Source organism: Capra hircus, chromosome 6 (assembly GCF_001704415.2).
Source record: "Capra hircus breed San Clemente chromosome 6, ASM170441v1, whole genome shotgun sequence".
In the NCBI taxonomy this organism is placed as follows: Eukaryota; Metazoa; Chordata; class Mammalia; order Artiodactyla; family Bovidae; genus Capra; species Capra hircus.
This window is the reverse complement of record NC_030813.1, coordinates 46188584-46215061: the sequence shown is the minus strand read 5'-3', so window position 1 is coordinate 46215061 and position 26478 is coordinate 46188584. Positions and strand designations below refer to the sequence as shown.

General features: G+C 41.5%; 1 protein-coding gene across 3 annotated transcripts in view; it reads right to left on the bottom strand.

Moving 5' to 3' along the window:
• Window positions 1-23226, bottom strand: part of RBPJ (recombination signal binding protein for immunoglobulin kappa J region) — a 119194-nt gene extending 95968 nt beyond the window's left edge. The window contains exon 1 of one of the 3 annotated variants that reach the window (XM_018049350.1): window positions 23154-23226. In XM_018049350.1, coding sequence (XP_017904839.1) covers window positions 23154-23212 — 59 coding nt within the window. In that variant the 5' untranslated portion in view covers window positions 23213-23226. Of the gene's footprint in view, window positions 1-22921; window positions 23134-23153 lie in introns of those variants that run through there. The other 2 variants (XM_013964571.2, XM_005681488.3) reach the window with 2 other exon arrangements.

Below are 26478 nucleotides of genomic sequence, written 5' to 3'. Positions count from 1 at the left end.
AAAGTTACTTCATTAACATAACAAAAGATACTTTTTATCACTCTCATTATTTAGGAAATTCAATAGGTTTTAGGAGCTCTGAGTCAGGAACTGTGGACAAGACCAAACATGTAAGAGAAATAAATTCTGGTCATCTGATGACCAGATTTATAGATCACAACATCACAGTGGTCAAAAATGTGTTTCTTTTTTCTATTAGTCTTAATGTTATGCCTTCCTATTTCCCTGTTTCTATCTATACAGTCTCATTATTATGTTTTTCATATCAGGGATTACACAGTAATCTGTACAGCATTACCACATTTATTGTTTAAAAACAGAGTTGGGAAGAGAGGTTATGCATTTTAATAGAATAAAGCAAGAAAATTTCAAGTAATCAAAAATTAATATGTAAAACACTTTCATTTACTCCAGGAAAGTTTCCTTCATTACTTTTGACTTGAGCAAATGTAATAAATTAGTTCATCTTCCATGCGTGCATGCACACTCTGTCTTGCATGACCCTTCGCGAGCCCGTGGACTGTAGCCCTCCAGGCTCCTTTGTGGAGTTTCCCAGGCAAGGATATTGGAATGAGTAGCCATTCCCTTCTCCAGGGGATCTTCTTGACACGGGGACTGAACCCACATCTCTTGCAACTGCCTGCACTGGCAGGCAGGTTCGTTACCACTGTGCTCCCTGGCAGAGGAACTGGAGATCAAATTGCCAACATCCGCTGGATCATGGGAAAAGCAAGAGGGTTCCAGAAAAACATCTATTTCTGCTTTATTGACTATGCCAAAGCCTTTGACTGTGTGGATCACAATAAACTGTGGAAAACTCTGAAAGAGATGGGAATACCAGACCACCTGACCTGCCTCTTGAGAAACCTATATGCAGGTCAGGAAGCAACAGTTAGAACTGGACATGGACCAACAGACTGGTTCCAAATAGGAAAAGGAGTACGTCAAGGCTGTATATTGTCACCCTGCTTATTTAACGAATATGCAGAGTACATCATGAGAAACGCTGGGCTGGAAGAAACACAAGCTGGAATCAAGATTGCTGGGAGAAATATCAATAACCTCAGATATGCAGATGACACCACCCCTATGGCAGAAAGTGAAGAGGAACTAAAAAGCCTCTTGATGAAAGTGGAGAGTGAAAAAGTTGGCTTAAAGCTCAACATTCAGAAAACAAAGATCATGGCATCCGGTCCCATCACTTCATAGGAAATAGATGGGGAAACAGTGGAAACAGTGGCTGACTTTATTTTTTTGGCCTCCAAAATCACTGCAGATGGTGACTGCAGCCATGAAATTAAAAGACGCTTACTCCTCGGAAGGAAAGTTATGACCAACCTAGACAGCATATTCAAAAGCAGAGACATTTTCTTGCCAACAAAAGTCCGTCTAGTCAAGGCTATGGTTTTTCCTGTGGTCATTTATGGATGTAAGAGTTGGACTGTGAAGAAAGCGGAGCGCCCAAGAAATGATGCTTTTGAACTGCGGTGTTGGAGAAGACTCTTGAGAGTCCCTTGGACTGCAAGGAGATCCAACCAGTCCATTCTGAAGGAGATCAGCCCTGGGTGTTCTTTGGAAGGAATGATGCTAAAGCTGAAGCTCCAATACTTTGGCTACCTCATGTGAAGAGCTGACTCATTGGAAAAGACTCTGATGCTGGGAGGGATTGGGGGCAGGAGGAGAAGGGAACGACAGACGATGAGATGGCTGGATGGCATCACTGACTCGATGGACGTGAGTCTGAGTGAACTCAAGGAGTTGGTGATGGACAGGGATGCCTGGCGTGCTGCAATTCATGGGGTCCCAAAGAGTCGGACACGACTGAGTGACTGAACTGAACTGAACCTGTATCATCAATTTAGAGTGAAAGTTATTCAAAATCCTGTTTTCCGCCTGCATGACATTCTTTAATCCATCACCATGCAAAATCCAGAAACCACACAAGCAAATTATTCCTGCTCATATGTCATCATCTCCCAATTTCACACCTAAAATCTGTTTCCTATATCAAATGATGGAACCTGTAATTAATACCATTGCTCAAACCAGAACATGAGGTTAGCTTTGACTCCTGCCCTCATTTCACACACCATATCTAATCCTGGCACACTTTGCCTCAGGGTCTTTGCATCTGCCGTTCCTTCTTCCTCAAACCCTCTGCCACAGACATGCCTCATATTGTCACCTCATCCTTCAGGTCCTTTGCACAAGTGTCCCTATCTCAGAGACCTTCCAAAAACACTTTATCTTGTTGCAACCTCTTCCTGACACTCCTTATCCTATTTCCAGCATTCTTTCTCTTCTAAAGTCCTTATCTCAATAAATATTACACCCGGGATATAGCTGGCACTCAGAAACTTTGAATGTATCACCAGGGCTCAATCTGTTTATGTCAGACAGTCCCAGCCTGAGGGAATAAGTGGGTTCCACAATGTGAAGGGTTGACAACGACACCCTCATTGATCTGTTTCAACATATCACAAATTACCTAGTTTAATGACCTGAGCCTGCAGAAAACAGATGAGAGATTTAAGATAATTCATGCAACAAAAGTAGCATTGGAGATAACACTAATAATTTAAGCACACTAAACAGATAAATGGCAAAAGGGTACCTTTTCTTCTTAGTATTCCCTCTTTACCAAGTAAAAATGATTAACCAGATACAATAAGAGTCAAAAGAAAATAAAGAAAACTTTTTAAAACACAGATTTACACCTATTACCAACAATAACTTCTCCCTGTGTATAAAATTTGCCCCAATATACTAGCAAATGACAGTGTAAACCAACAACAATTAGTAAAATACTTAAAATTTTAAGTACTTAAAAAATTAACAGATCTCTGGGTTGTGAGCTTTTTCTCTCTGGCAGTATTTAAAATCACGATTTTCAGTTTAGAACTTTGGAAATCACTCAGTTTAGATGCTTCTTTTATGATTTCTTATAAAATAGTGTAAGATAAGAAACACATACCATGGGGAAAAACTTATTTTTCCTGTAATGGTAGACAAGGCTTAAATGACTTGGGGAATAACATGAACATAAACCAAAACGTATTTTTCTTTCAGTAAATTACTGTATAACTATACACAGAAAATACTGTTCAAGATTATGGTAGGGAGAAAAATTAGTATTAGAAAAAATTACATACTATAGGATATTTGTCATAAAGTGAATAGTTATGTTTTCTATACAGCCTTTGCTGGCTTCTTGATGAAATGCAAAGATTTCTAAGAAAATACAGGAAAATATCAGTATGTTCTCAGCTGCAAATTCATTCTACAGTTAAATATTTACTGACTGCCTTTTACATGACAGGCATTCTTCTAGGTACAAGGCATAGAAAACTGAACAAAAAGACAAGGTGTCTTTAGGAGGGAGATTCTTTACTTATTTAAAACTTTTTATGGAAAATCTAGAATATCATCTGCTATGAGAGTGCCTACTTCACTCAGAATAAAAATTTATATAAAAAGCTTACTGAGATCCCATGACACAAGAAACTTATTCATTTCACCTTTCAATTAGCAAGCAAAGAAAATGACAACGGAACTGTACAAAGTACTACCAGATGTCATGGATATGGTTAATTACACAAAACACTGCAGCTTCATGAAATAAGGAGTAACCATGAAAATCTCTTCTACAACATAGAGGTTTGCTCTTCATACAAGAGCAAAGCACCTAAAAGGATTGTGAAATCAGACGAATTACTCATTTTTCTTTACACAAAGAGGTTCCCAAATTGATTACTTTTCCTGTGAAGGCATGGAGCTTCCTGTAGTATGTGATCCAGCAGTTATTTTTGTAAAATTAAAAACATTTAAGGTAAGCATGGCATTTAAACAATGGCATTTCAACTATAAAATTACATGATTTGTACAGAAATAAAACAACTTACAACTAGCTCTCTAAATGACTCTCATAAAGTATAAACCAAGATTTTTAAAAAATAATAATCATATTATATATACAGTTTAGAAAAATAATGAAGAAAACTAACTACACTGCTCTCCCTAAAAAATACTTGTAAAATAAAAAGGGGTTCTACCATTCTATTAAAAGTATCTTTATAATTTTCACCTCATTTGTCTCACAACATTTGAGATTTCTGTACATACTTCATTGTGAATATTAGCAAAGTACATTTCAAATAATTTATTACTACACAATCACATATACTGGGGTATATGTTGACTTTTTACTGATACAGGTAAACAACCGAAAGTCTAGAGACTATAATACAGTACAAAACAAAACAAACTGCTGCAGGAGGCACGCTGCTCTTGTAGTATACTCATCAAGACCCCAAAGACAGGCAATCTTCTTTGGCTCCACATGAATTAATTAAATCCACCATGCCTCAGTTAATCACTAGGGACACCAAACCAAAAATAATAATAATATGAAAGAATCAACAAATAAACATCATCCCTTGAGGAGAAAAACAATACAGAATATTTTTCCTCATCAAAATGAGATAGTCAATGTGGAAAGGCTCTGAAAAGTTTAAGAAAATCAGTCAAGTTCATGAATGTCTCCACTGTCACAGCATTATTTAATTTGTGTCCCTCTCCCCAGCAAAAGCCACTTTAACGTTGACGTTCCATTAACACATAAGAAGCTGTACAATGTTATAGAAAAGGCAACAAAAGGAGTTTCAATTACGTGTTATCCCCTTCCCTCATTGTGTTCCTTCCAATAAGCATATAAACAAATCAAGGCAATTCCACCTTAAAAAGCTCCATCACCACACCTAGGCTCCATTCCACCAAATTCTGAACCACTGCTCTTGAAAGAGTCGTCTCCACCTCCTCAACCCGCATCAAACCACACTTTAGCTCCCACCAGTTCACTGAAATTGTTTTTACCGATTTGAAATCCTTAAGTCCTAACTAGTGAGCACCTGTATTTATTTCATGTGCCCTCTTTGCAGCATGTGACACAGCTGACAAGTTTCCCTCCTCCCAGAAGCACTCTCTTCATTTTCGTGACACTACATTGTCTAGGCTTTTGTTTCACCTGTATTGTTAATTTTCCTTGACTACTTTTTACACCTCTACCTGAAGTGCTGATGCTCACCAGAGGTTTGTCTCTGCTTAACTCCTGAGGAGATTTTGCCCACACTCCAGGTTTTAATTACTATCTAGCAGTCTTCAAGTTTATATTTCCAAAAGGGACCTCTTTCTCCCGAGCTCCAGAAACCACAGAAAAAAAACATTTATATATGTAATTGGCCACTGGAAATCTTCAACTAACTCTCTCACACAGGCCTCAACACAACATGATCAAAACCAAAAACTTCTCCCCACCAACACTAACTCTACTCTTCCACTATGTCATTTATTTCAGTGCTATCTCATCCTAACAAATGGCACCACCACTTCCCACTCCAACAAAATGTGTAAAGCACCAGCATTTTTACTTCTTGACAAATTTCTAATAACTCCAAAAGACTACTCTCACTCTTACAACTTGCCCCACGCAGTTATACTAAAGAAATAAAGCTCCATTCTGTCTTTTTAAAATGACGTGTCTTCACAAATTCTGTCATTAGATTCCTTTTGGATATCATTAAAAAATGACTTCAACTAACAAGCACATGAAAAGATGCTCAACATTACTCATTATTAGAGAAACGCAAACCAAAACAACGAGATACCACCTCACAACAGTCAGAATGGCCGTTATCAAAAAGTCTACAAATAATAAAAGCTGGAGAGGGTGTGGAGAAAGGCAACACCCCTGCATTGTTGGTGAGAATGTAAACTGATACAGCCACCCTGGAAGACCGGATGGAGATTCCTTAAAAAGGTAGAATAAAACCACTGTATGACCCAGCAATCCCACTAGGCATATACCCTGAGGAAACCAAAACTGAATGTACCCTAATGTTCATCACAGCACTATTTACAATAGCTAGAACATGGAAGCAACCTAGATGTCCAAAGACAGATGAATGGATACAGAAGCTGTGGTACAGACATACAATGTAATACTGCTCAGCCATAAAAAGGAAGGCATTTGAGTCAGTTGTAATGAGATGGATGAACCCAGAGGCTATTATACAGAGTGAAAGTGAAAGTGAAGTCACTCAGTCGTGTCCACCTCTTTGTGACCCCGTGGACTGTAGCCCACCAGCTCCTCTGTCCATGGGATTCTCCAGGCAGGAATACTGGAGTGGGTTGCCATTTCCTTCTCCAGGGGATCTTCCCAACCCAGGGATTGAACCTGGGTCTCCTGCATTGCAGGCAGACGCTTTACCCTCTGAGCTACTAAGGAAGCCCAGAGTGAAGTCAGTCACAAAGAGAAAGATAAATATCATACACTGACACGTATATATGGAATCTAAAGAGATGGCACTGATGAATTTATTTTCAGGGCAGCAATGGAGAAACAGACCTAGGGAACAGACCTATGGACACGGGGAGGGGAGGAGAGAGCAGGGGAGATGTATGGAGAGAGTAACATGGAAACTTAACAGTACCATACGTAAAACAGAGCCAGTGAGAATCTGCTGTATGACTCAGGGAACGCAAACAGGGGCTCGGTGACCGGCTAAAAGGTGGGATGGGGAGAGAGATGGGAGGGAGGTTCAGGAGGAAGGGGACATGATGTGCCTATGGCTAATTCTTGTTGATGTATGACAGGAAACCACAAAATTCTGTAAAACAATAATCCTTCAATTAATTTTTAAAAAGTGACTTCAAAATACAGATATTCCTTGCTACAGAGTAAATGTAGCTTAAAATGCAAAACTTTTAGAATCCTAATAGTGACTTGTGCGTTTGAAATTTCAGGAGCATAGGTATACATGTGGATCCCCAATATTTGTGTTTTAAAATTTCCAAAATGGGATTTCCCTGGCAGTCCAGTGGTTAAGACTCCACGCTTTCACTGCCGAGGGCCTGGATTCAACCCCTACTCAGGGAACTGAGATCCCACAATCCAGGCAGCAGGGCTCTTCCTCACCAAAAAAAAATTAAAGGAAAACAGACTCATGGGGTGGGGGTGGGGGGGAGATAATCTTATTAATAACAAGAAAAAGCTTCACATTAGAGCAGAGAAAAAGGCACGATTTTGTAATTTTCAATAACTGTGTCACTATATCCTCTGAAAATCTTCCTCATACACAATAGAAACCTATCCTTAATCCTAACAAAAACCTACCAGTGCCTCAAAGCACTGGATGGGCTAGTTACCTGACCAAGCAGAAATGAAAACAGTGCACTGATGTCAGAGCTAATTAAGAAGTATCCATTACTAGGTGATTCCTCTCATAGGAACAGACTAAGTTCCCCCAGGCCACATGGGAATTTCATACACTTCCAACTTTTGGAAGTTCTCAAGTTCACTAAGTCATTCTAGTATCTACATCACATTCTATTGCCAGGTGTCATCTTTCCGAAGCATACCAAGTTGGTGTGATTAGTAAATAGTCCAACATAAACAAAAACCTCAGGAGCACTGCCAGAGATGAGTGCTGGAAAAGCCATCTATTCATGGAAATAATATTTCTATTTCCCTAGTGATTACAGCTACCAGTGACAACTGTGAAATCCCAAGAAAAGAAAATTTAACTGCCTCAAAACATTAATTATTCATATAAACTAGCCAAAAAACTAAATCTAAATGTTACACAAAGGGCTCTCTAATCCCCCTAATACTTGTGGTTAATTATTCCACCGGTAGTCTACATCTGCTCTACTAAAATCTGATTATGAATCAGAAGTAACTCACTGGGAACACTTTTTTATCTAAAAGTGATTGTGGATAATAACTACAATTCACAAAAACTGTGATGTTTAATGCGCATAAAATCCTGTGCTACACAATAAAAGAATAGACGTTACTGTCAAAGTTTAAACTCTCAGGGGGAAAAAAAAAAACCTCTTAAACTCTCTTAACCACTAAAAAGAATGAGACATATTCAATCTGTAGTTTTTAGTATCTTCAATAATAAGCAATTTATGATTAGGAAGCATGTTAAACATTGCCTTTACAAATAAAGTGAATCTATTAGGTTGATTTAAACACATAGCTTAGAGGTTTGCAAATACATACTCTAATAACTGCATAAATACTGACCTATAATCCCACACATACAGCTAGGGGAGTTTTTGCTTTGTTTGATTTTTGGTCAGAGTCTCATCTGTTTTAACTACAGTTCTTCAACCATTCCCTCTTTTTTCTTGTCTTTTTGAAATAAATTATTTTCTAAAATGAAGAAGTTTTATCTTCTAGATATTTTAACAAAAAATAACCAAGGTTCCCTTATTTCTTGTCGCTCAGTTTTAGGCACGATCTTTGGAGAAGGCAAGGGCACCCCACTCTAGTACTCTTGCCTGGAGAATCCCATGGATGGAGGAGCCTGGTGGGCTGTAGTCTATGGGGTCACGAAGAGTCGGACACGACTGAGCGACTTCCCTTCCCTTTAAAATCTCAGAGGAAAACTATCTTTAATAATTTATACTTAACTATTTGTATCTGCTCAATAACATATTAAAACCATATACTTTTGATATGAAAACAGGGATATACACTGTGGCTAAAACACTATGTAGGAGTTAATTACGTGTGTGACTGTGTGTTACTCACTCAGGTGAGTCTGACTCTTTTCAACCCCACGGACTGTAGCTGGCCAGGCTCCTCTGTCCATGGGATTCTCCAAGCAAGAAAACTGGAGTGGGTTAGTTCCAAACAATCCAACATTTATAGCTTTAAACAGCAGACATAGGTAAAGCATCATTCATAAGTACTTGCTTATGAGTAACTGCCCAACGCAAAAATATTTTGATGACAGAAACCATGTTCATAAACCAACTAAAACTACAGTTTACCTTTACTGTACACATATCCAAGTAATACAGTTAAAGATCATCAAAAAGTCAAGCAAAATATCCCAAATTCCTTCAAAGTCATAAGAAACGGAGAGCAGTCATAGAAATGACTGCTCCAAAGAGTACCAGAATAGAAACACTCTCTGTACTGTCCTAACTCATCCCTCTCAAAACACATTCACCCTTAGGGAACAAACACAGCATTCACTGCAACTGTGGCACCATTTGTGAGCGGCCTTTCATTGCTCCGTAAGGCTCACCACTGCAGATGCTCATCAGGTCTTAAGCCACATCCACAGCTGCTGTCTTAGTTAGAAAAACAACAAAACGTGACAGCAAAAAACTTTAACAGTCTCACATAAAATGAAAAGTACTCCAATATAATAAAAAGAACGTATACATCTCAAGTACCAAAAACATGAGACTCAAAGTCATTTTTAACAGCGATACCTTTCACTTACATGGTGTGAGAATTACTTTCTAAAGCCTTCCAGCACATACAGTATCATTTCTAACTTAAAGCCTAGACCCAAGATATCAATTACACAGAAAATAAGTGAAGCAGGGATATTATCAAATTAGTTAGTGGTGAACTGTGTCCATTTCATGACCACCAGCCTGTGTTCTTTCAAAAACCTTCCTTCCAAAATCATATAATAAACTTCAGAAGCAAAAATCCCACATAAAACTGTTCTATAAAAAGTCTATTAAAAAAAAAAGTCTATTAAAAAAAACTCCTGTATAAACCGACTCCCTATTCAACTTTACCCTCCTGATTCAGATCTGTTCTCTGCCTGGACTGAGGAAGGGGCTCCTGTGGTTAGTGAGCACAGCCACTCATGTACTGATGGGTGACTAAGAGTTAACCACACAGGGGAAGGGAGGATGCCTGGTAGCACCATCATCAGATGATGTTCATGGCAATGGGACTGGAATCCAGAGACATGAGTTTGAATTTCAACCCCCCACCAACCAGCAGGTGGACTTGGTAAAGTTTCTGTAAAACAAAAGAACACTATCTTCCTCTCCAGACAATGGCAAGGCCTTCCATCCCTGGGCTGGGAAGATTCCCTGGAGGAGGGCATGGCAACCCACTCTAGTATTGTTACCCGGAGAATCCTCTCGGACAGAGAAGCCCAGTGGGCTACAGTCCATGGGATCACAAAGAGGTCAGACACGACTGAGCAACTAAGCACAGCACAGAGCAAATGCAACAACAGAGCTCAAAAGCTGCTGCTGCTGCTGAGTCACTTCAGTCGTGTCCGACTCTGTGCGACCCCATAGACGGCAGCCCACCAGGCTCCCCCATCCCTGGGATTCTCCAGGCAAGAACACTGGAGTGGGATGCCAATTCCTTCTCCAACGCATGAAAGTGAAAAGTGAAAGGAAAGTCACTCAGTCGTGCCCAACTCTTAGCGACCCCATGGACTACACAGGCTCCACATTAGATGAATCTGTATCTATACCAGGGAGCCTATAAAATTTTTTAAGTATAACATACAACAGTAAAAGTAGGACTTTAAAATCAATGAGAAAACAACAGCATTCAAACAGTGATGCAGTTATAACACTTCATTTATTCATTCATTCAACAAACACATATTGTGTACCTACTATATTCCAGTGGGGAAGAGAAATAAAGTAAAAAGCGAATAACATACATTGTTAGAAGGTGATACATGCCAGTGAGTAAAATAAAACAGGGAAAGAGGACAAAATGTGGAATAAAAAGTAGGATAAATAGAGTAAAATGAAAAGCACTATAAAGGAGATTAAAAAAAAAAAAAAAAAGGTGCCAGTGAGGTGGGCAACCAGAAGTGTGGTATCCTAGAAGTCAAAGAAAAAGAAAGTTCGAACTAGATATCAAATGCCACTGATCAAGTCAAGTCAAATAACATTGTTGGGCGGGGGGGTGGGGGGGGTGGCAGGAAGTAGAGAAATAGGAACTAGTGGGGAATGGGGAATCCAGATGACAAAAAGCAGCATGTCTGTATACTGTCAAGAACGCTTCACTAAAAAGGCAAAAATTGAGACCAGCGGGAAGGCCAGAGAGCTAGCCAATGTCACAGAGTAGCTGAGAAAGCAAGGGATCTAAGGCACAAGCAGAGAGTTTGCCCTTAAGTTTCCAAGTATACTTACCCCACTGTAAGCACTGCATGTCTCTGGGAGTTGGGATTTTAGATGTGCAGTGGAACTATCTTATTCACTCTGCTATATTGATCTTTGTTTACAAGGAATATGTATTTGTCTAAATGACTCTTTTTAGAAAACTCAAGACAGGATTTTAGGATGGTGGTGGCACCAGCTTAGTTTTTCAGCCTTTCCACATAAAAAGCACCCGGACAACAAAATCAAAATCTGTGGACAACATTTAGAAAAAAATTAGGTTACCAGGTAACCCCACAAACTCCCAATACTAACACGTGTCCAATAATGAACTACCAAAAGCCACAGATTAAAGAAGGAAGCAATTCAGGGGTGCAGAGGAAGGAGTAGACAAGACTATGTATGACAGTGGTCCAACCAGGAGGCGAAACTGGCCTGGAGAATAAAACAATGGCAGTGAGCAAGGAAAGGAGAGCCCAGAGTATGAAACAGCTCGTGGTAAAAGAAGCCACCTGCAATGTGGGAGACACAGGAAACTTGGGTTTGATCCCTGGGTTCGGAAAGATTCCCTGGAGAAGGAAACAGCAACCTACTCCAGTATCTTGCCTGGGAAATCCCATGGACAGAGGGCTACAGTCCACAGGGTTGCCAAAGAGTCAGACTTAGCGACTAAATAACAACGCCTATTTTATAGGATGCTATAACAGGTCTAGGTGGTAGGAAAACACATGTTTTGGAAAAAACAAATTTGGCTGGCCTACAGAACAACTAGTAGTAGTTTTAGAAATACAGATCTACACATCTGAGGCAATGATACAAATATAAAGTCAAAGAATAGATGAAGCAAGGAAAGAAACAGACTGCAAACCACAATATTTAAGACTAAAGATGGAATAGGTAGAAAAGATGGAATGCTCAAGAGGTTACCATAGTGTCTTAATAGTTAAGAACAAAGACATCCTGGTCAACAAAAAACAAGGATGCAGAAAAATAAAACCAGGTTTTGGGAGCCAGTTGAAGGGTTATTTATTGATGGTCTGGGAGGAAAAATCAGATTTTAACATGTAACAAAAGAAGGATATAAAAATAAGTGGTAAAGCAGTGGCTTCTAAGAAATGTACGAAAGGAAATCAGCAGTAAGTAATTCTTGGAGAACAGCCCAGTCTGGCAGCCTGTTTGCATACATGCATGAGATCCTCACAAGAATTCTGAGATATACTCCCCATTTTACAATTGGGGAAACTTAAGTTACAAAACAATTATATAACTTATACAATGTGTATACAAAATAATTAAATGACCTGAAAATTGGTCTCTAGGCGGAAAAGGAGTAAGATGATGGACCAAAACTAAAAACACAAATTGGGGAAAGAGGATTTAACTGATTTAACTTCATCCCAGGAGTATCCGACAGGATTATTTTTAAAATTTTATTTACAGACAAATGATGCTACTTGAGAGAACCTTTTGAGTTCAAACACTGGTCAAAAATAAAGGTTTATTTTTGAAGTATTGTAATAGAGAAGGATATAATAATCTCCTAAGGCTCGTATTAGACTTACTTATATCTGGGACTGTCTTGCCATCTAACAGAGCGCTTGGAAGCTTTCAAATGATTAACATTTAGGTGGAGAGATAAACAGAAGCTCTCTGAGTACAGGGTAGGAGAGTGACAAGGAAGAAGGAAAGCTGTGTGAGCTTGGGTGAAATCACTAAATCCGTGACCCTCAGACTTATCTATAAAATGGAGATACCATCTCCCTTCACAGTGTAGTTGAGGTCTCAGTAGACATTCAACCAAAATGTCAGTTCCCTAATCCCCTTAAATATTTTGTTTGCTTAAAAAAAAAAATATATATATATATATACACACACACACACACACACACACACACACATATCTGGTTGCTAAACTAATGACATTTTAAATATAGAATGTTAACATTTCCATTTAAAACAAAGTTTAAGAATATGCTCTCAGTTGATAACAGCTAATTTCCTACTGGAAGACTACAGTGGCTCACTTTACATGACATATTCAAGTAACTTTTGAATTTCTTATAACAAATATATTATTTTTCCAACAAGAGAAATAATCAAGATGAGTGTTACAGATGACATTAACTAGCCCTTTAAAAAAAACTTCCACATCAGGATAGTCACTTCTCTGAAATAACTGTAGAAACAGGGTAAAATGAAATGGAAAAATAAATCAACAGCACACCTAAGCTACTACATAAATTTAAATTCTTATGTAATTTAAAAGATTTAATTTTCCAACTGACAACGTCAAGGACTTACAGCTAAGAAACAAAGTTTAAAGGAATAACATGCCACTAAATTCTGTATTAAAATGTACCCATCACACTGTAGCACAGAAGAAAGCCAGAATGAAATGTGACTTATCAATAATTGTGAAATAAATAATCTTTGAAAGCTATAACTGTCTAAGGTTTTTTTTTTTCCCAACATTACAACAGTGAAGCAACAACTCCCATTAATTCAGCACTATCCACTTAAATCAAATAATGACACTCATTACTATAAGCTACAAGTAAACCACCAAACCAAAACCATCCCTACTATCTTTGGAATGCTGAAATGGATTTAATTCACTTCCTTGTCATTTGGATAAGAAGAGATGATAGACAACAGATTTAATAAATTCCACAGTCAAGAGGGGCTTCCCTGGTGGCTCAGATGGTAAAGAATCTGCCTGCAATGCAGGAGACCCAGGTTCGATCCCTGGGTAGAGAAGATCCCCTGGAGAAGGAAATGGCTACCCACTCCAGTATTCTTGCCTGGAGAATTCCATGAACAGAGGAGCCTGGCAGGCTATAGTCCTTGGAGTCGCAGGAGTTGGACACAACCTAGCATCAGAGCAGTCAAGAGGGTAATATTATCTTGACATAAATACACTAGAAATTCACTGTATGAAAATCATCAAATTTATAAACAAGCTCATCTTTCAGTATACAATTTCAAGTTGTGGCCTCCATCCCTATGACAGTCTTCTTTTTTCTCTACCTCCTCTTCCGCCATTTTCTCTTCCAGAAGTTTTGGAAATAGCCAGGTGCAATTTAATGCCAAGTGGCAGAACTAAGAAGCTACGGAGGCAAGAAGCAGAGACTGGAGTGAATCAGGGGTTAAGTGAACCCAGGCAGTTCCTGCATAGCGGCTGCTAAAGCTGAGTGGCTGAGGAGATGTGCAGTGAGAACAAGGATGTGGCCACCTTGGCCAGTCAATATACAGTACAACATAAAGAACAGGGAAACAGAAAAGGGGAAAGGCTTCGAGTTGACGTCTGTCAAGCAAACTGGCAGTCGCACTCCCAAGCCTGGGGCTGCAAGATCTGTATTCTTCATCTAAGCCCACAAAAATAGGGGAAGAAAAGTATTTTAAAAAACAAAGTGCATGTAACTTCAAAAGGCAGCAGACTGGTATAAACACAAAAAAATAAAAGACCAGCATAAAGCTCTCCCACACTAGTCTCAGCTCAGATACTCAATGTGTCTCAGCCATTAGCTACGGGTAAATTATTTAATCTGTGCCTACATTTCAGTGAGTAATTACTTTAGAGCATATGATTAACAAAGTCTTTTCCAGATCTGAAGTTTGCTGAATCTAATGGATATAACAATTTTTGTCACACAGGATGCAGTTACTTTCTATGACATGTTATTCCACAACAAGAAGAGGACAGTATACCAGAATATAAATAAGAGGATATAGAATCGTAGTCCGGTATCCCTACAGACCACACTTCTCCATCATCTTTCATTAAATCCAAGAAGAAACTGATTCCCAATCTTCTTTAAAACGATCCACAAATTCTTAAGAAAAAACAAGGCCTAAAATCTAAGACTTCACTTTAAATACACTCAGCAGTGGAAAATTTGATCACCTGTCAATTTCACTAAGCTTCACTTCAGCTTCTTTTCACAGGACATACTCTAATGCCATTACACTTTCTGTTCTTCAACACTCTAAGTTAGGTTTCTATTTGCTATATGTTTCATATCCCACTTCAGAAAGTACAGTCCAAAACTGGCAGAGAGCTGAACATGAATGAATCCAGTGGGTCATTTTATCAATGGGCTCTACATAGAAAAACCAATCTAGTTGAACGTCAGCTTTGTTTATCACTTAAACTAAGTGCCACCTAGCGGCAAGTTTTATATTTTATTAAATCCATTCAAGTCCTGTTCATCCAGCAAGTACTGTACAATCTAGCCAATAGCAGCTGCTCCACAATTATGCAACGTAAGTAAAATAGTGATCCAGTTTTTATGAAGCTCAGCTGATAGATTAAATACACAGACAGAAAAAAGATAATAAAGATGTATTTACATACTTGCAGAAAGATGTCTAATGTTACAAAAGTATGTCAAATATTACAAAAGTATGCAAAAATACTCAGTATTTACTTAAAACCTGGTGGAAACAGACTCCCAGCTCTGTAGGTGCTCTTCCACCTGTTCACCTCATTCAGACTTTCCCATTTGTAAATACTCAGTTAGCTAGGTTTCAGCAGATCCCCTGGAGAAGGGAAAGGCTACCCACTCCAGTATCCTGGCCTGGAGAATGCCATGGACTGTATATTCCATGGGGTCACAAATAGTCAAACACAACAGGGTGACTTTCACTTTCTCCAGTTAGTGGATAAATCAGGAGCTCTGTACAGAACTATATAATTTTTTGCATGAAAAATTTCCTCATATTCAAATCGAAAGTTAAATGATTTGAAAAAGTATGCTGGACACTATGGAGACAATAAACAGTTCAGGGGTTGCCGTGATGGGATAAGGGAAAGAGAGAGAAATGGACAGGCAGGGCCCAGAGGATTTTACAGGGCAATGAAACTACTCTGTGTGCTACTACATGGGAGATACATTTGTAGGTGTATTTGTCCAAGCCCTTCCCAGGTGGCTCAGTGGTAAAGAACCTGCCTGCCCATGCAGGAGCCACAGGAGATGCAGGTTCAGTCCCTGGGCTGGGAAGATCCTCTGGAGGAGGAAACAGCAATGCACTCCAGAATCCGTGTGGGATAATCTCATGGACAGAGGAGCCTGACAAGCTACAATCCATGGGGTCGCAGAGTTGGAGATGACTGAGCACGCACGCATGCACACACACACTTGTCCAAACCTACAGAATGTACCCCAATGTACAGTGAACCCCACTGTAAACTATGGATTTGGGGAGATATAACGTGTCAATGTAAATTCATCAATTATAACAAATATATCACTCTATTGGGGGATACTGATAATAGAGGTGATTTGTGTGGGGGCAAGAAGTACAGAGAAACTATTCCCCTCAATTTTGCTGTGAACCTAAAACTACCCTTTTAAAAAAAAGTTCCATTTAAAAAAGAAAAAAGAAAAAAAAAAGAGCAATTCTCTGGTGGTCCAGTTGTTAGAGGACTCGGCACTTTCGCTGCTGAGAAACAGGTTTGATCCCTCATGGGGGAACTAAGAACCCACAAGCCATGCAGCACAGCCAAAAGAAAAAGTATGCTGGAAAAATAAAGCAAGATCTTAGTGCAGCAGCACTTTTCTAAAAAGAGAATATACCCTTGTTACAAAAGAAGTTATTTATAATAATAAAAAAATCTGTAACACTGATTCCCTATTTTATAAGGCAACTACTATTGTAGTTATATAACACAATCTTTATCATGTAATTTTTAAAAAATAGGGTTTCATAAAGCTGTGCTTCCCTCATAACTCAGTTAGCAAAGAATCCGCCTGCAACGCAGGAGACCCTGGTTGGATTCCTAGGTCAGGAAAACCCGCTGGAGAAGGGACAGGCTATCCACCCCAGTATTCTTGGGCTCCCCTTGTGGCTCATCTGGAAAACGATCCATCTGCAATGTGGGAGACCTGGGTTCGATCCCTGGGTTGGGAAGATCCCCTGGAGAAGGGAAAGGCTACCCACCCCAGTATTCTGGCCTGGAGAATGCCATGGACTGTATAGTCCATGGGGTCGCAAACAGTCAGACATGACTGAGCAACTTTCACTTCAAAGCAATCAACATTTTTCCTAGTTATATAAACTTAGTGAGAAAAAAATTCTTATTCATTTATAACTCACACATACACAAAAAACATTAGTTCTAGGGCTAAATTAAATATATTGAATATAGAAAAGAAAGCATGGGTGGGGAATTTAAAGGGGTCAATTTGATTTTCTAGTGTATTCCATCTCCCATCCAACTAGTGCAGCATCTTCACTGCAAGGCGTTTGCCACTTAGGATACCTAAGAAGCAGTAATTTCTTTTTGCTTTTGTAAACTTAAATAATTTCAATATTCCCAAAACTGTCATGAACTTACAACCTGACTAAAAAGTTGTCATGCTCATCACTCTGCATTGTCGAAACACAACAAACCTACACAAACATTTATACAGCTAAGTAACTACAACCAATTATACAAAGCAAGCCACAGTGCCCCCCAACACTTGTTTCTTCCCCAGTAGTAAACTGTGTGCAGGAAATGCATTACCCTTTCCACACCATCGGGATATCATTTCACCTCCTGAAGCAGAAGCAGGCCTAATGAAGCATAAATGATATCATGATGTTGTGCCAGGCCTACAGGGCGTCCAGAACTGTGGGCAGGGTGTCTGAGAGATGGTAGCAATTGGACATTCAACATTCCTTCATCATTATAGCTGTCCAAGCAGAGACTAGAGTGACTAGAAGCAGACCCCAAAAAGTTGGGGATTACTCCGTAACAACATGCACGGTCAAAGCAATGATGTACCAAATATGTCTGCTCAAAACGCCAAGGAACATATTTCAAGGGCTGTGGTCCTCTACACTAAATATACTGCTCCTTTCTAAAACATGACCCACAAACCACAGGTTGCAAGATAAAAAGGTCCATCTTGAATCCTGACTGCAAAAGGTTACCAAAAGAAACTGATTACTATAATTAAAGTATTTGTACACAGAACTTTATGATTTACAAATTACTTACACATACACTGTTTTATCTGACACATATTTTACCTTACTTGATAGTCAGTGTGCCTTGCCGATAAATACAACAAAAATATCATTCGTTATTTTATAGAGGTAGAACCTGAAGCTTGGAGAAATTATCTGTGAGTAATTTGTGTACAAAGCCTGAGTCTTCCTGAAGATTACCAACTTATTTGGTTCAAAGACATGGATCCCCACAAAAGCAGTCTACAGAGTTCTAAGGTTTAATATATGACCCTATGCATCTAAGAAGTATTTAAAACACTTAAAAATGATGTAACCTTGTGAGAAACACTGAATAGTCAACTGAATATACAAAAAAACAAAAACAAAAAACGATTTTTAAGCCAGTCAGTTTGTACAAACAATACACTATTTTCTAATAATCCAAAGGAGCTTTTGCCTAAGAATTGTACTGCAGTATTCTCAGGAGATATGGGCTGCCTTCAGCTGAAAATATCAATTCCTTTGGGTATTTCAGCAGCTAAGTTCCTTATGGAATCAACATATTCCCTATACACATCAAATTCAGCTTACACGAACCATGTTGTATCAAGGCTTCAAAGTCCTCCAAGTCCTTTCTCCAAAAAACTTTTTACTGAAGCTCCCATCATGTTCTAGACACTCTTTTGAGCATAAGAATATAGTATGAAAAAAAATTGTGTTATGACACTTCCAAGTGAATTACACCTGGTTCTTTAAGAATACATGCAGAGGCACTGAAGCCAGCCTGGTGAATCCAGTTAGAATATCCTCAGACCCAAATCTACAAACACCAGCACTTGTCAAGCACGTGGATATATTAAACTGCTGACTGAGCCCAAGCAAGGAATTCCAAATTCTTAAATATGGCTGGAGAGTTGAATATGAAGGGACAGAAAGGCAGACAGTCTCATTGAAGAAAAGGTAAATGAAATAACTATAGAGGCCCCTACATGCCATCCTAACATTTTTTTCAGCACCTGCTTTGTACCAAGCATCCTAAAATGTTTTATTCCATTTACTTTTCACAGCAACCCGCTGAGCTAAAAATAATTACCTTGCAACTCATGGAGGAGGCAAGGAGAGGTGAAATCGCTTGTCAATCTTACTGAGGTTGTGGCAAAGACAAAATAGGAACCCAGTTCAGATTAAATCCTAAGTGAGCTCATAAACTCTGTACTCTGCTGCCTCTCTTAACAAAAGCTGCTAGGGGGAGCCATTGAAAGGTTTTTAAACTAAGGAGTGAAGTGATCAGATTCACTCCAGAAAGACTATGTGGAAGTTGGACACAGAAGGTGAGTCTACAAGCAGAAAGAGCAAGCTGCAATGTTTATAGTAAGACAGGTGAGAATGATGACAGCATGAACTGTGGCAGTGAGGATGAAAGACAGAGATTCAAGAGTTCCTCAGAAGAGAAAATTATTAGTTCTTAGTGATTAAATCTAAAGGGTTAGTTTTAGAAAGAACACCTAGTTTGCAGAACTAATGGGACATGACATCATCTACCAGGAACAGAGAAGCAACAGGTTTTGTTTGTTCAATAAATATCTACAGTGTCTCCCAAATGCAAAAGACTTTCCTAGGCCAAAGGTCAAGTCCAAAATTAAGGTCCTGCTTGTTGGAAAATATTGAGAGTAAATGACAAAGCGTTAAAAAATATATCAGGTATACTGAACATTAGTTGTTACTATTAACATCCTGGCCTAGAGTCTAATGAAAATGTTTTGTGCTACCATTTTTAAAAATTACCATGTGCGGAAAACAAATCAACAGAGGAAAAGCATCCCACAATTTAAAATGTGTTATTACATCTGAGTCTGACAGATCTTCAGTCTCTTACACAACACACACACACACCCCCCTTGTAATTTGTTTTACTTATCCCTGTCCCTTTTTAAAAGAAAGAAAGAAAGAAAGAATCGATTTTACTACCCAAACTATAGTACATATTCAGGGGTTTTTCATCCCACTATCACCACTCTGATTTCCTAAGAATTTTAGTTCATACCCTTCTACGTGATTTTCTATAAAATGACATACTTCACATCAGCTTATTTCAGTAAGAATTTCTAGATTTTTAGCCACATCTTTCATCCAATGATGCTTTCTGCAAATCCTAAGGCACAGCAGTCCTGTGCAGATGTGGCAAGTTACTACAATTCCCATTTTACTACATAGTTAGGAAATTGGCCCAGGGGAAGCAGAGTAACTTGGAAATAATCACAAAGCCAGATGCCAAAAATAACAACTTTTAGTCAATCCATGAGAAAATACTGCCCCTAGTTGAAATAACATGAGATTTCGTATTAGGAGGAAGCAAAATATAAAATAATGTTTTAAAGCCAAGTCCTAGGTTCTTAAAATACATCTTTAAAAATGACCAAATACCACAATTAAGATTTGCAAGAACTTTCAAACACCATTTTCCCCCTAAAACTTTGTCCATCAAGAGTGGCAAAGATTGTTTAATGAATTACAGCCGTCAAAAGTGGCTTCCTCCTCTCCTCAAATTATTTTTTATCTTAGCCACTTAAGATACTGATAGAAATCGGCTGGTATAGAACAATAGGTTAAGTTTTAAACTTATTTAGAATCCGTATGTTAGAATAGTTGTGAAAATATTGTCTCTCATACTTCTTCCTGAAAATACACTCTACAGACCCATCTGTAATTGGCATGCACAATAAATTTAAAGCTTTAATAGTCAATAATCTGAATGAAAGTTTCCCAATCACAACTCATGCTGTATGTTTCTAAATATGCTGCTGTTTGATACAATTTAATAAAAGTGCTGTTTTATTTGGTCACAAAATAAAGGTCTTACACAATTTAAAAACAAAAAACAAAACTTGATTTTTTAAAGTTGCTTTTATGATGTTTGTGTTCTCATTCTTATCTGCACAAGTCAGAGCAAAATACCTTCCATTCATACACTTTACACTTTGCTTACAGTCAGAAACAACAGTGTGTGCTCAAGATTTTACCTTCAAAAGAATAAGTGTGCACTAGAATCAAATAAGGAAGACGAAATGATTGTTGGTGGAAACCACTCATGGAACCCAGACTGCAAATTTTCACACAAGCCTCTCGTATCAATTATGAAAGGTGATTTTCAATTAATTAAAATTAAACTAATTCAAACTAGTTCTAATCAAGGCCTCAAAAAAAAAATGCTTTCCACAGCACCAATATTCCTCACGCTTATAACATCCTCTACTAGTAGCACGTCTCCTGGTTTACAAATGAAAAAACACTCCACCAGAATATTTAGGCAGCATTTAAGTACACCAGACCACCTTCCCCCAACTTCCACAGAAAACTCCAAGCTTTTAATATTTCCATAACAGTAAGCACTCTGAACAAAATTAAAGCTCTTTTAACACTAGAAGCCCTGTTACCTTAAAGATTATCACTTAAATGTCTTTTAACTGCATTTGATGAATGCATTCCACAAGATTCTAGAAGCAGTATTCATCAACCCAAATAGCACTCTTAAGCGCTTGCCTCATTTCAACTTCAAAGATGAGGCAGAAGGGCTGTCATAAATCTAGAGGCAAAAGCACATAACTGTAAACTATCTAAAAATTAAGAAAAGGTAAAACAGTTGTATCAAATTCCCAAGCAGCAAAATTCCCTCCCTTTTTCTTTGCAAAGTAGGAGTTACTGATAAAATAACTGAACTCTAAATCTAGAATCCTGAAAATGCTGAAATTCTCCACCCCAGCATTCACACGTTTTTTCAACACCAAAATGCACTCAACTGCTACGCACACCCCAATGAATATCCAACATGAAAACTGAAAGTATTCTCACATATCAACAGAAAAATACACCTTGCGCCTCTACAACACCCTCAGCTAATCCAGATGCAAAGCTACGACAGCCGCCCTTGGCCTAGGCCGTCAGAAACCTAGAGGCGAGAGGGGGGAGGCGCGGCAATAATCAGGAGACCAGGGTCTTTTTCCAGTGCTACTTTTTCCACGCAAAACAACCAGGCGCCCAAAGAGACCGCGAAAAAAAACTGCAGACACTGTAATCCCGAGAGAAAGGGATGGTAGGGAGGTGTGCACGCTATCCCGAGAGAAAAGGGTGCCGGAGAGGAGGAGCGCCGAGGAAGAAACTAAGTATCCCCACGCAGCTTTGAGACCCATAACAACAACAAACCATAGGGTCTGTCTTCTAGTAGAAACACCAGATGGAGTCCCCGGGGCTGAAACAGCTCAGCCGACAAACACCGTGGGTAGTGGATAAATCAACCGATCTTGGGAGGTGAAGGGGGTGCCAAGCAAATAAGCCACTGGATGGGGGAGACAAAGCCTCCGGGGGTAATCACGGACCCAGCAGAAAGGTGAGAGGGAAACGCTCGAAAGAAATAAAGCAATAAAAATTGAAAGAAATCTAGTGCCTGGGCTGAGGCAGGTCACTAAGCTACCAAATAGAGAGGGGGACAACAAAGGGGTTCGGGAGGAAGGACAGCTGAGGGGAGGAGAGGGAGAAAGGATGCGGGGCGCGACGGGTCGGACAAAGCGCCCAGGGCGGCGAAACAAAGGGCCGGGGGTAGAGAGTAGCGGGGGGCAGCGGGGAAAGACAAAGCGCACGGGACTGGGGGCACCGGCCCGGCGAGACGGCGGCGACGGCCCCGAGGAACAAAGCTGCGCGGGGCTGGGAGGCAGGGCCGGCGAGCGGCGGCGCGGAAGGCACGCGGCGGGCACGGCGCCCGCGGGCCCCGCGCTCCCGGGCCGCACTTACACCCGCACCCGCCGGCCTCGCCGCCGCCGCCGCCGCCCGCCCTCACGCGCCGGAGCCCGAGCCACGGCGGCGCAGAGCGGGCAGCGCACGGCCACACGCCGCCGCCGCCGCCGCCGCGCTCGGCGCACGCGACACCGCCCCCGCGGCTCCCGGACGCCAAGCGTGCCGCGGCCCTCGAACCCGCCGCCCGCCGCGGGCTGCTGGACGCCCGCAACTTTCCCGGTTCCCTGCGCTCGGATTCCCCAAGACTTACCCTGTCACAACAGGCGCCATCTTCCACAAACTCTCGCCAAAACTCCAACCCTCGCGAGATTCCCCCGACGCCTTCCCTGGTCCCTCTCCCCCGCCCCTTCCCTTTTTCCTCACTCCTCGATTCCACCCAGCCCCCGCGCTCCTTTTCCCCTCGCAGCAGCCGCAAAGAGCCAGACGCCTCGCGCCGCCAACAGCTTAGGGGATCCAGCTCGCTGCCTTCCCTGGAAACCTACCCAAGCGATGGAGCATGCGCAGGCGGCTCCTCCGCAGACGAACCCTCCATCTGGTCCATGGGGAGCGCTCCGGTTATCCGGGTTTTGGGACGCGCCCTGAGGGACGTATGTGGAGACTGAGGAAAACCGGAGGGGATTACAGGGAGACGGGGAATGGAGGGGTCAGGAGGCGGAGCCCAGGGTAGAGAGGAGGGGTCCTGGGAAAATCTGCCGCGTTTCACAGGCCTAGATGAAACACCTCCTCAAATGGGTGTTTTCCAAGTGGCTTCCCGCTCACTTTAGTTCCCAGCCCTTTTCATTCATTCACACGTTCATTGGACGCCTGCTTTACGGTAATGTCAGCGTTAGGTCCTGGAGCTACAAAGATGCCTGGAGTTCGGAGGGGTAACAAACCAGCAACTTCGTTCATTCGACCCCCTGGGTAGCCACCAGAGCTCTGTAAATGAAAAACTTTTTTGAGGTTGAACTCTATTGCCTTAGCTTTCTTCTCCTTGGGTGTGAAATAAGGTCAGGCCAAGGCCTCTGGCAAAGTCACCACTACTGTGTCCACCTTGCATACAGACGCTGGAGAGCTGCGAAGCTTTCTCCAGGGGTGAAAACTGTACTGTAATTGAAAGCCACCACTGCCCCAGCCAGCACGTAACTCAGAGATTCTGCCTGGGCGGGGAGCTACCTGTCGCGTAAACCTCCACAAGACCTCATCGCAGACGCAAGGCGGCTGTGAACCCGGGTGGTATACGGGGACAGAGTCTGACAAGGTCCTCCCATGGGCCTGGCACAGTGGAGGACGCAGCTCGCTGCCCAAAGTGTATCTCAGCGACTTAAACCGGGAAGCCTCCGAGCAAATTTGGCCCGTCTGGGCATACAAGAAAGGTGCAGGACTCGAACCCTACCCGTCCTTCCAACCTGCAGCACCCCTTTCTTTCCCCCCCCTCCCCGCTTTGCCCTTTCAATTCCTAGAGATTCCCAGATCCAGCACTGCCTCCTGCAGGGAGCCCCAAAACCCGGAAAACTGGAATCCACAGCCCGAAACCTGCTGAAGGCGCTGCAGGATTGGCGCGGCACGCGCGAGCGGCACTGCGCATGTGTCCAATGCGGGCAGCCCGGTCTCACGCTACACCTCCTTCCCACCGCCTTCCACTACTCGATTCAGACACAACACGGGCCGTGGGAAATTTCCTAAACCTCGCGAGAACGCGCCCACTGTTGTCTATGCTTTTGCCCCAAATCTCGCGGGGCCCAGGCGGGACAGGTGTTTGTCTAGTACAGCTCCCAGCGCCGTTCGTGCCGCGCGTGCCCGGGCGGCGGGCGGGGTGGGAAGGGAGCGGCTCGCCGAGGAGGCGGGGCTGGGGGGCGCGTGGCGGGGAGCGCAGGGCGGAGGGCGGCTGGGAGGGGCCCGACGTCTCGCACACACACGCCGCGTGACGCTTTGTGGAAGGAAAGTGGGGGTGGTGGAGGGGCGGATTCTAAAAGAAGGGGAAACCTGGAGATTAGAAACTCCTCCTGGTGCGGATGGTAAGAGGTCAGACTCGAGGGCAGGAGGAGCCCTAGGCCGCTCCCCGGGGAGGTTTCCTGTCGCCCTCCACGCGCCTGGTACTTTCCTAAAATGTGTTTGACGCCGCGCCCCCGGCCTCCGGGAGCTGACACCCCCAGTGTCGCGTTTGAGTCATGCCTCTGAGTCACCCAGTCTGGCCACCACTGTACTTGCTTTTGGATTCCCTTAGCTACTCTCTACTAGCAGTTGGTAGTTTTCTTTCTGAGGTGCCGCTGGTCTTGCTTGTTAGCTAGGGAAAAGTGCTGGTCTCTGTGCTCTGACGTTGTACGCTTGTATAGATTTCGCCTCCCATTCAAGGACGCATTTTAAATTTTTCTTCCCTCTAATCTGTTTTAGGCTTCCCTGCTGGCTCAGACGGTAAAGAATCAGCCTGCAATGCAGGAGACCCCCGTTGAATCCCTGGGTCGGGAAATTCCCCTGGAGAAGGGAATAGCTACCCACTACAAAGTTCTTGCCTGGAGAATCCCTTGGACAGAGGAGCCTGGAGGGCTGCAGTCCATGAGGTCGCAGAGTCTAAACTTTTTTTAGCCTTTTGAAGTAATCCCTGTATATTAGTTTCTATCTTTTTTTTTTTTCCTCCACTTATATGACTTACTGGTTTTGCTTTCCTTCACCTTTTTATGTGTTTGTTGAAATATTCATTTCGATTTTTAGATCTCGTTTTACCAGGTGCTTTAGTCACAACTCATTTAAGTGCATTCCTTCCTTATGGATTTTTGTCCAGTGAATTCCTGTTTAGAGTCTTCAATCAGGCACTTTTGAGATTGTCTTTGTGTGGGTTCTGTACCAGTCTAGACTGGCATTATCTCGGAGCTGGTGTCTTGGTGACATCGTAGACCCACAAATGAAAAATTAAATTGAGTTTTTGAATTTGGGAGAACAGTGACTCCTCTCATACAGAGTTCATATTCTGCTAGTTATACCGTAGACAAGAAATCAAGTTTTTGAATTGTTTTCAAGGTTATTAGTTGTGTGTGTGCATGCACATTTTCCTATTCCTTTGATTAAGTAGTTCACAAACGGAAAGAGAAAATTTAAGAATCTTAAGTGCGGTATCTCAGTGCAAAGCTAATTTGGATTAGGCTTGCTTCAAGAGAACAGTGCCCATGGGCACACATTCCTTCAAAGGAATCAAGCCTTTATCCCAAGAAGGCATTACAGTCATGGTCTGGTCTAGGCTATTCATCTGGTCTGGAACCATTACCATCTAAGAGCCCTAGCCACAGAAAGCCATGGTAACCATGGTAACTCAAATTACAACTCCCATTCACCCTAATACATGCACTACCTGTATTCTTTCTCTGTCCTAGTAAATGATATTCCATCCTTCCATTTAAGCCAAGAACCCTGGAGTCATTCTCACTTTCTTTCCTTCTTACATCCAACATTCAACCTAACAAAATCTTGCTGGCTCCACCTTCACAGTAGACTCACAGTCCAAACACATCCACACCTCTATGGCAACTGGCCCAGTCTAACCCATCTCATTTCTCACCTGTTGTCCAGAAGTCTAATAACTGGTTCTGCCTTCATCCATTTTGCCTTTTCTCAGTCTATTCTCAGTAGACAATTCAGTGTAACTCTCTAGAACTCTCCAATGGCTTTCCTATTTTCCTATGAGGCCTGCTTCCCAAACCCCATACCTCGACCTCATCTCTTCCCCTTGCTCATTGAGCCCCAACCAGCATCATTCCTTGTGTTCCTAGGATGCACCAGGCACACCCGCAACTCCTGTCTTTGCTCTTTTCTCTAGATGCCTTATAGATCCTT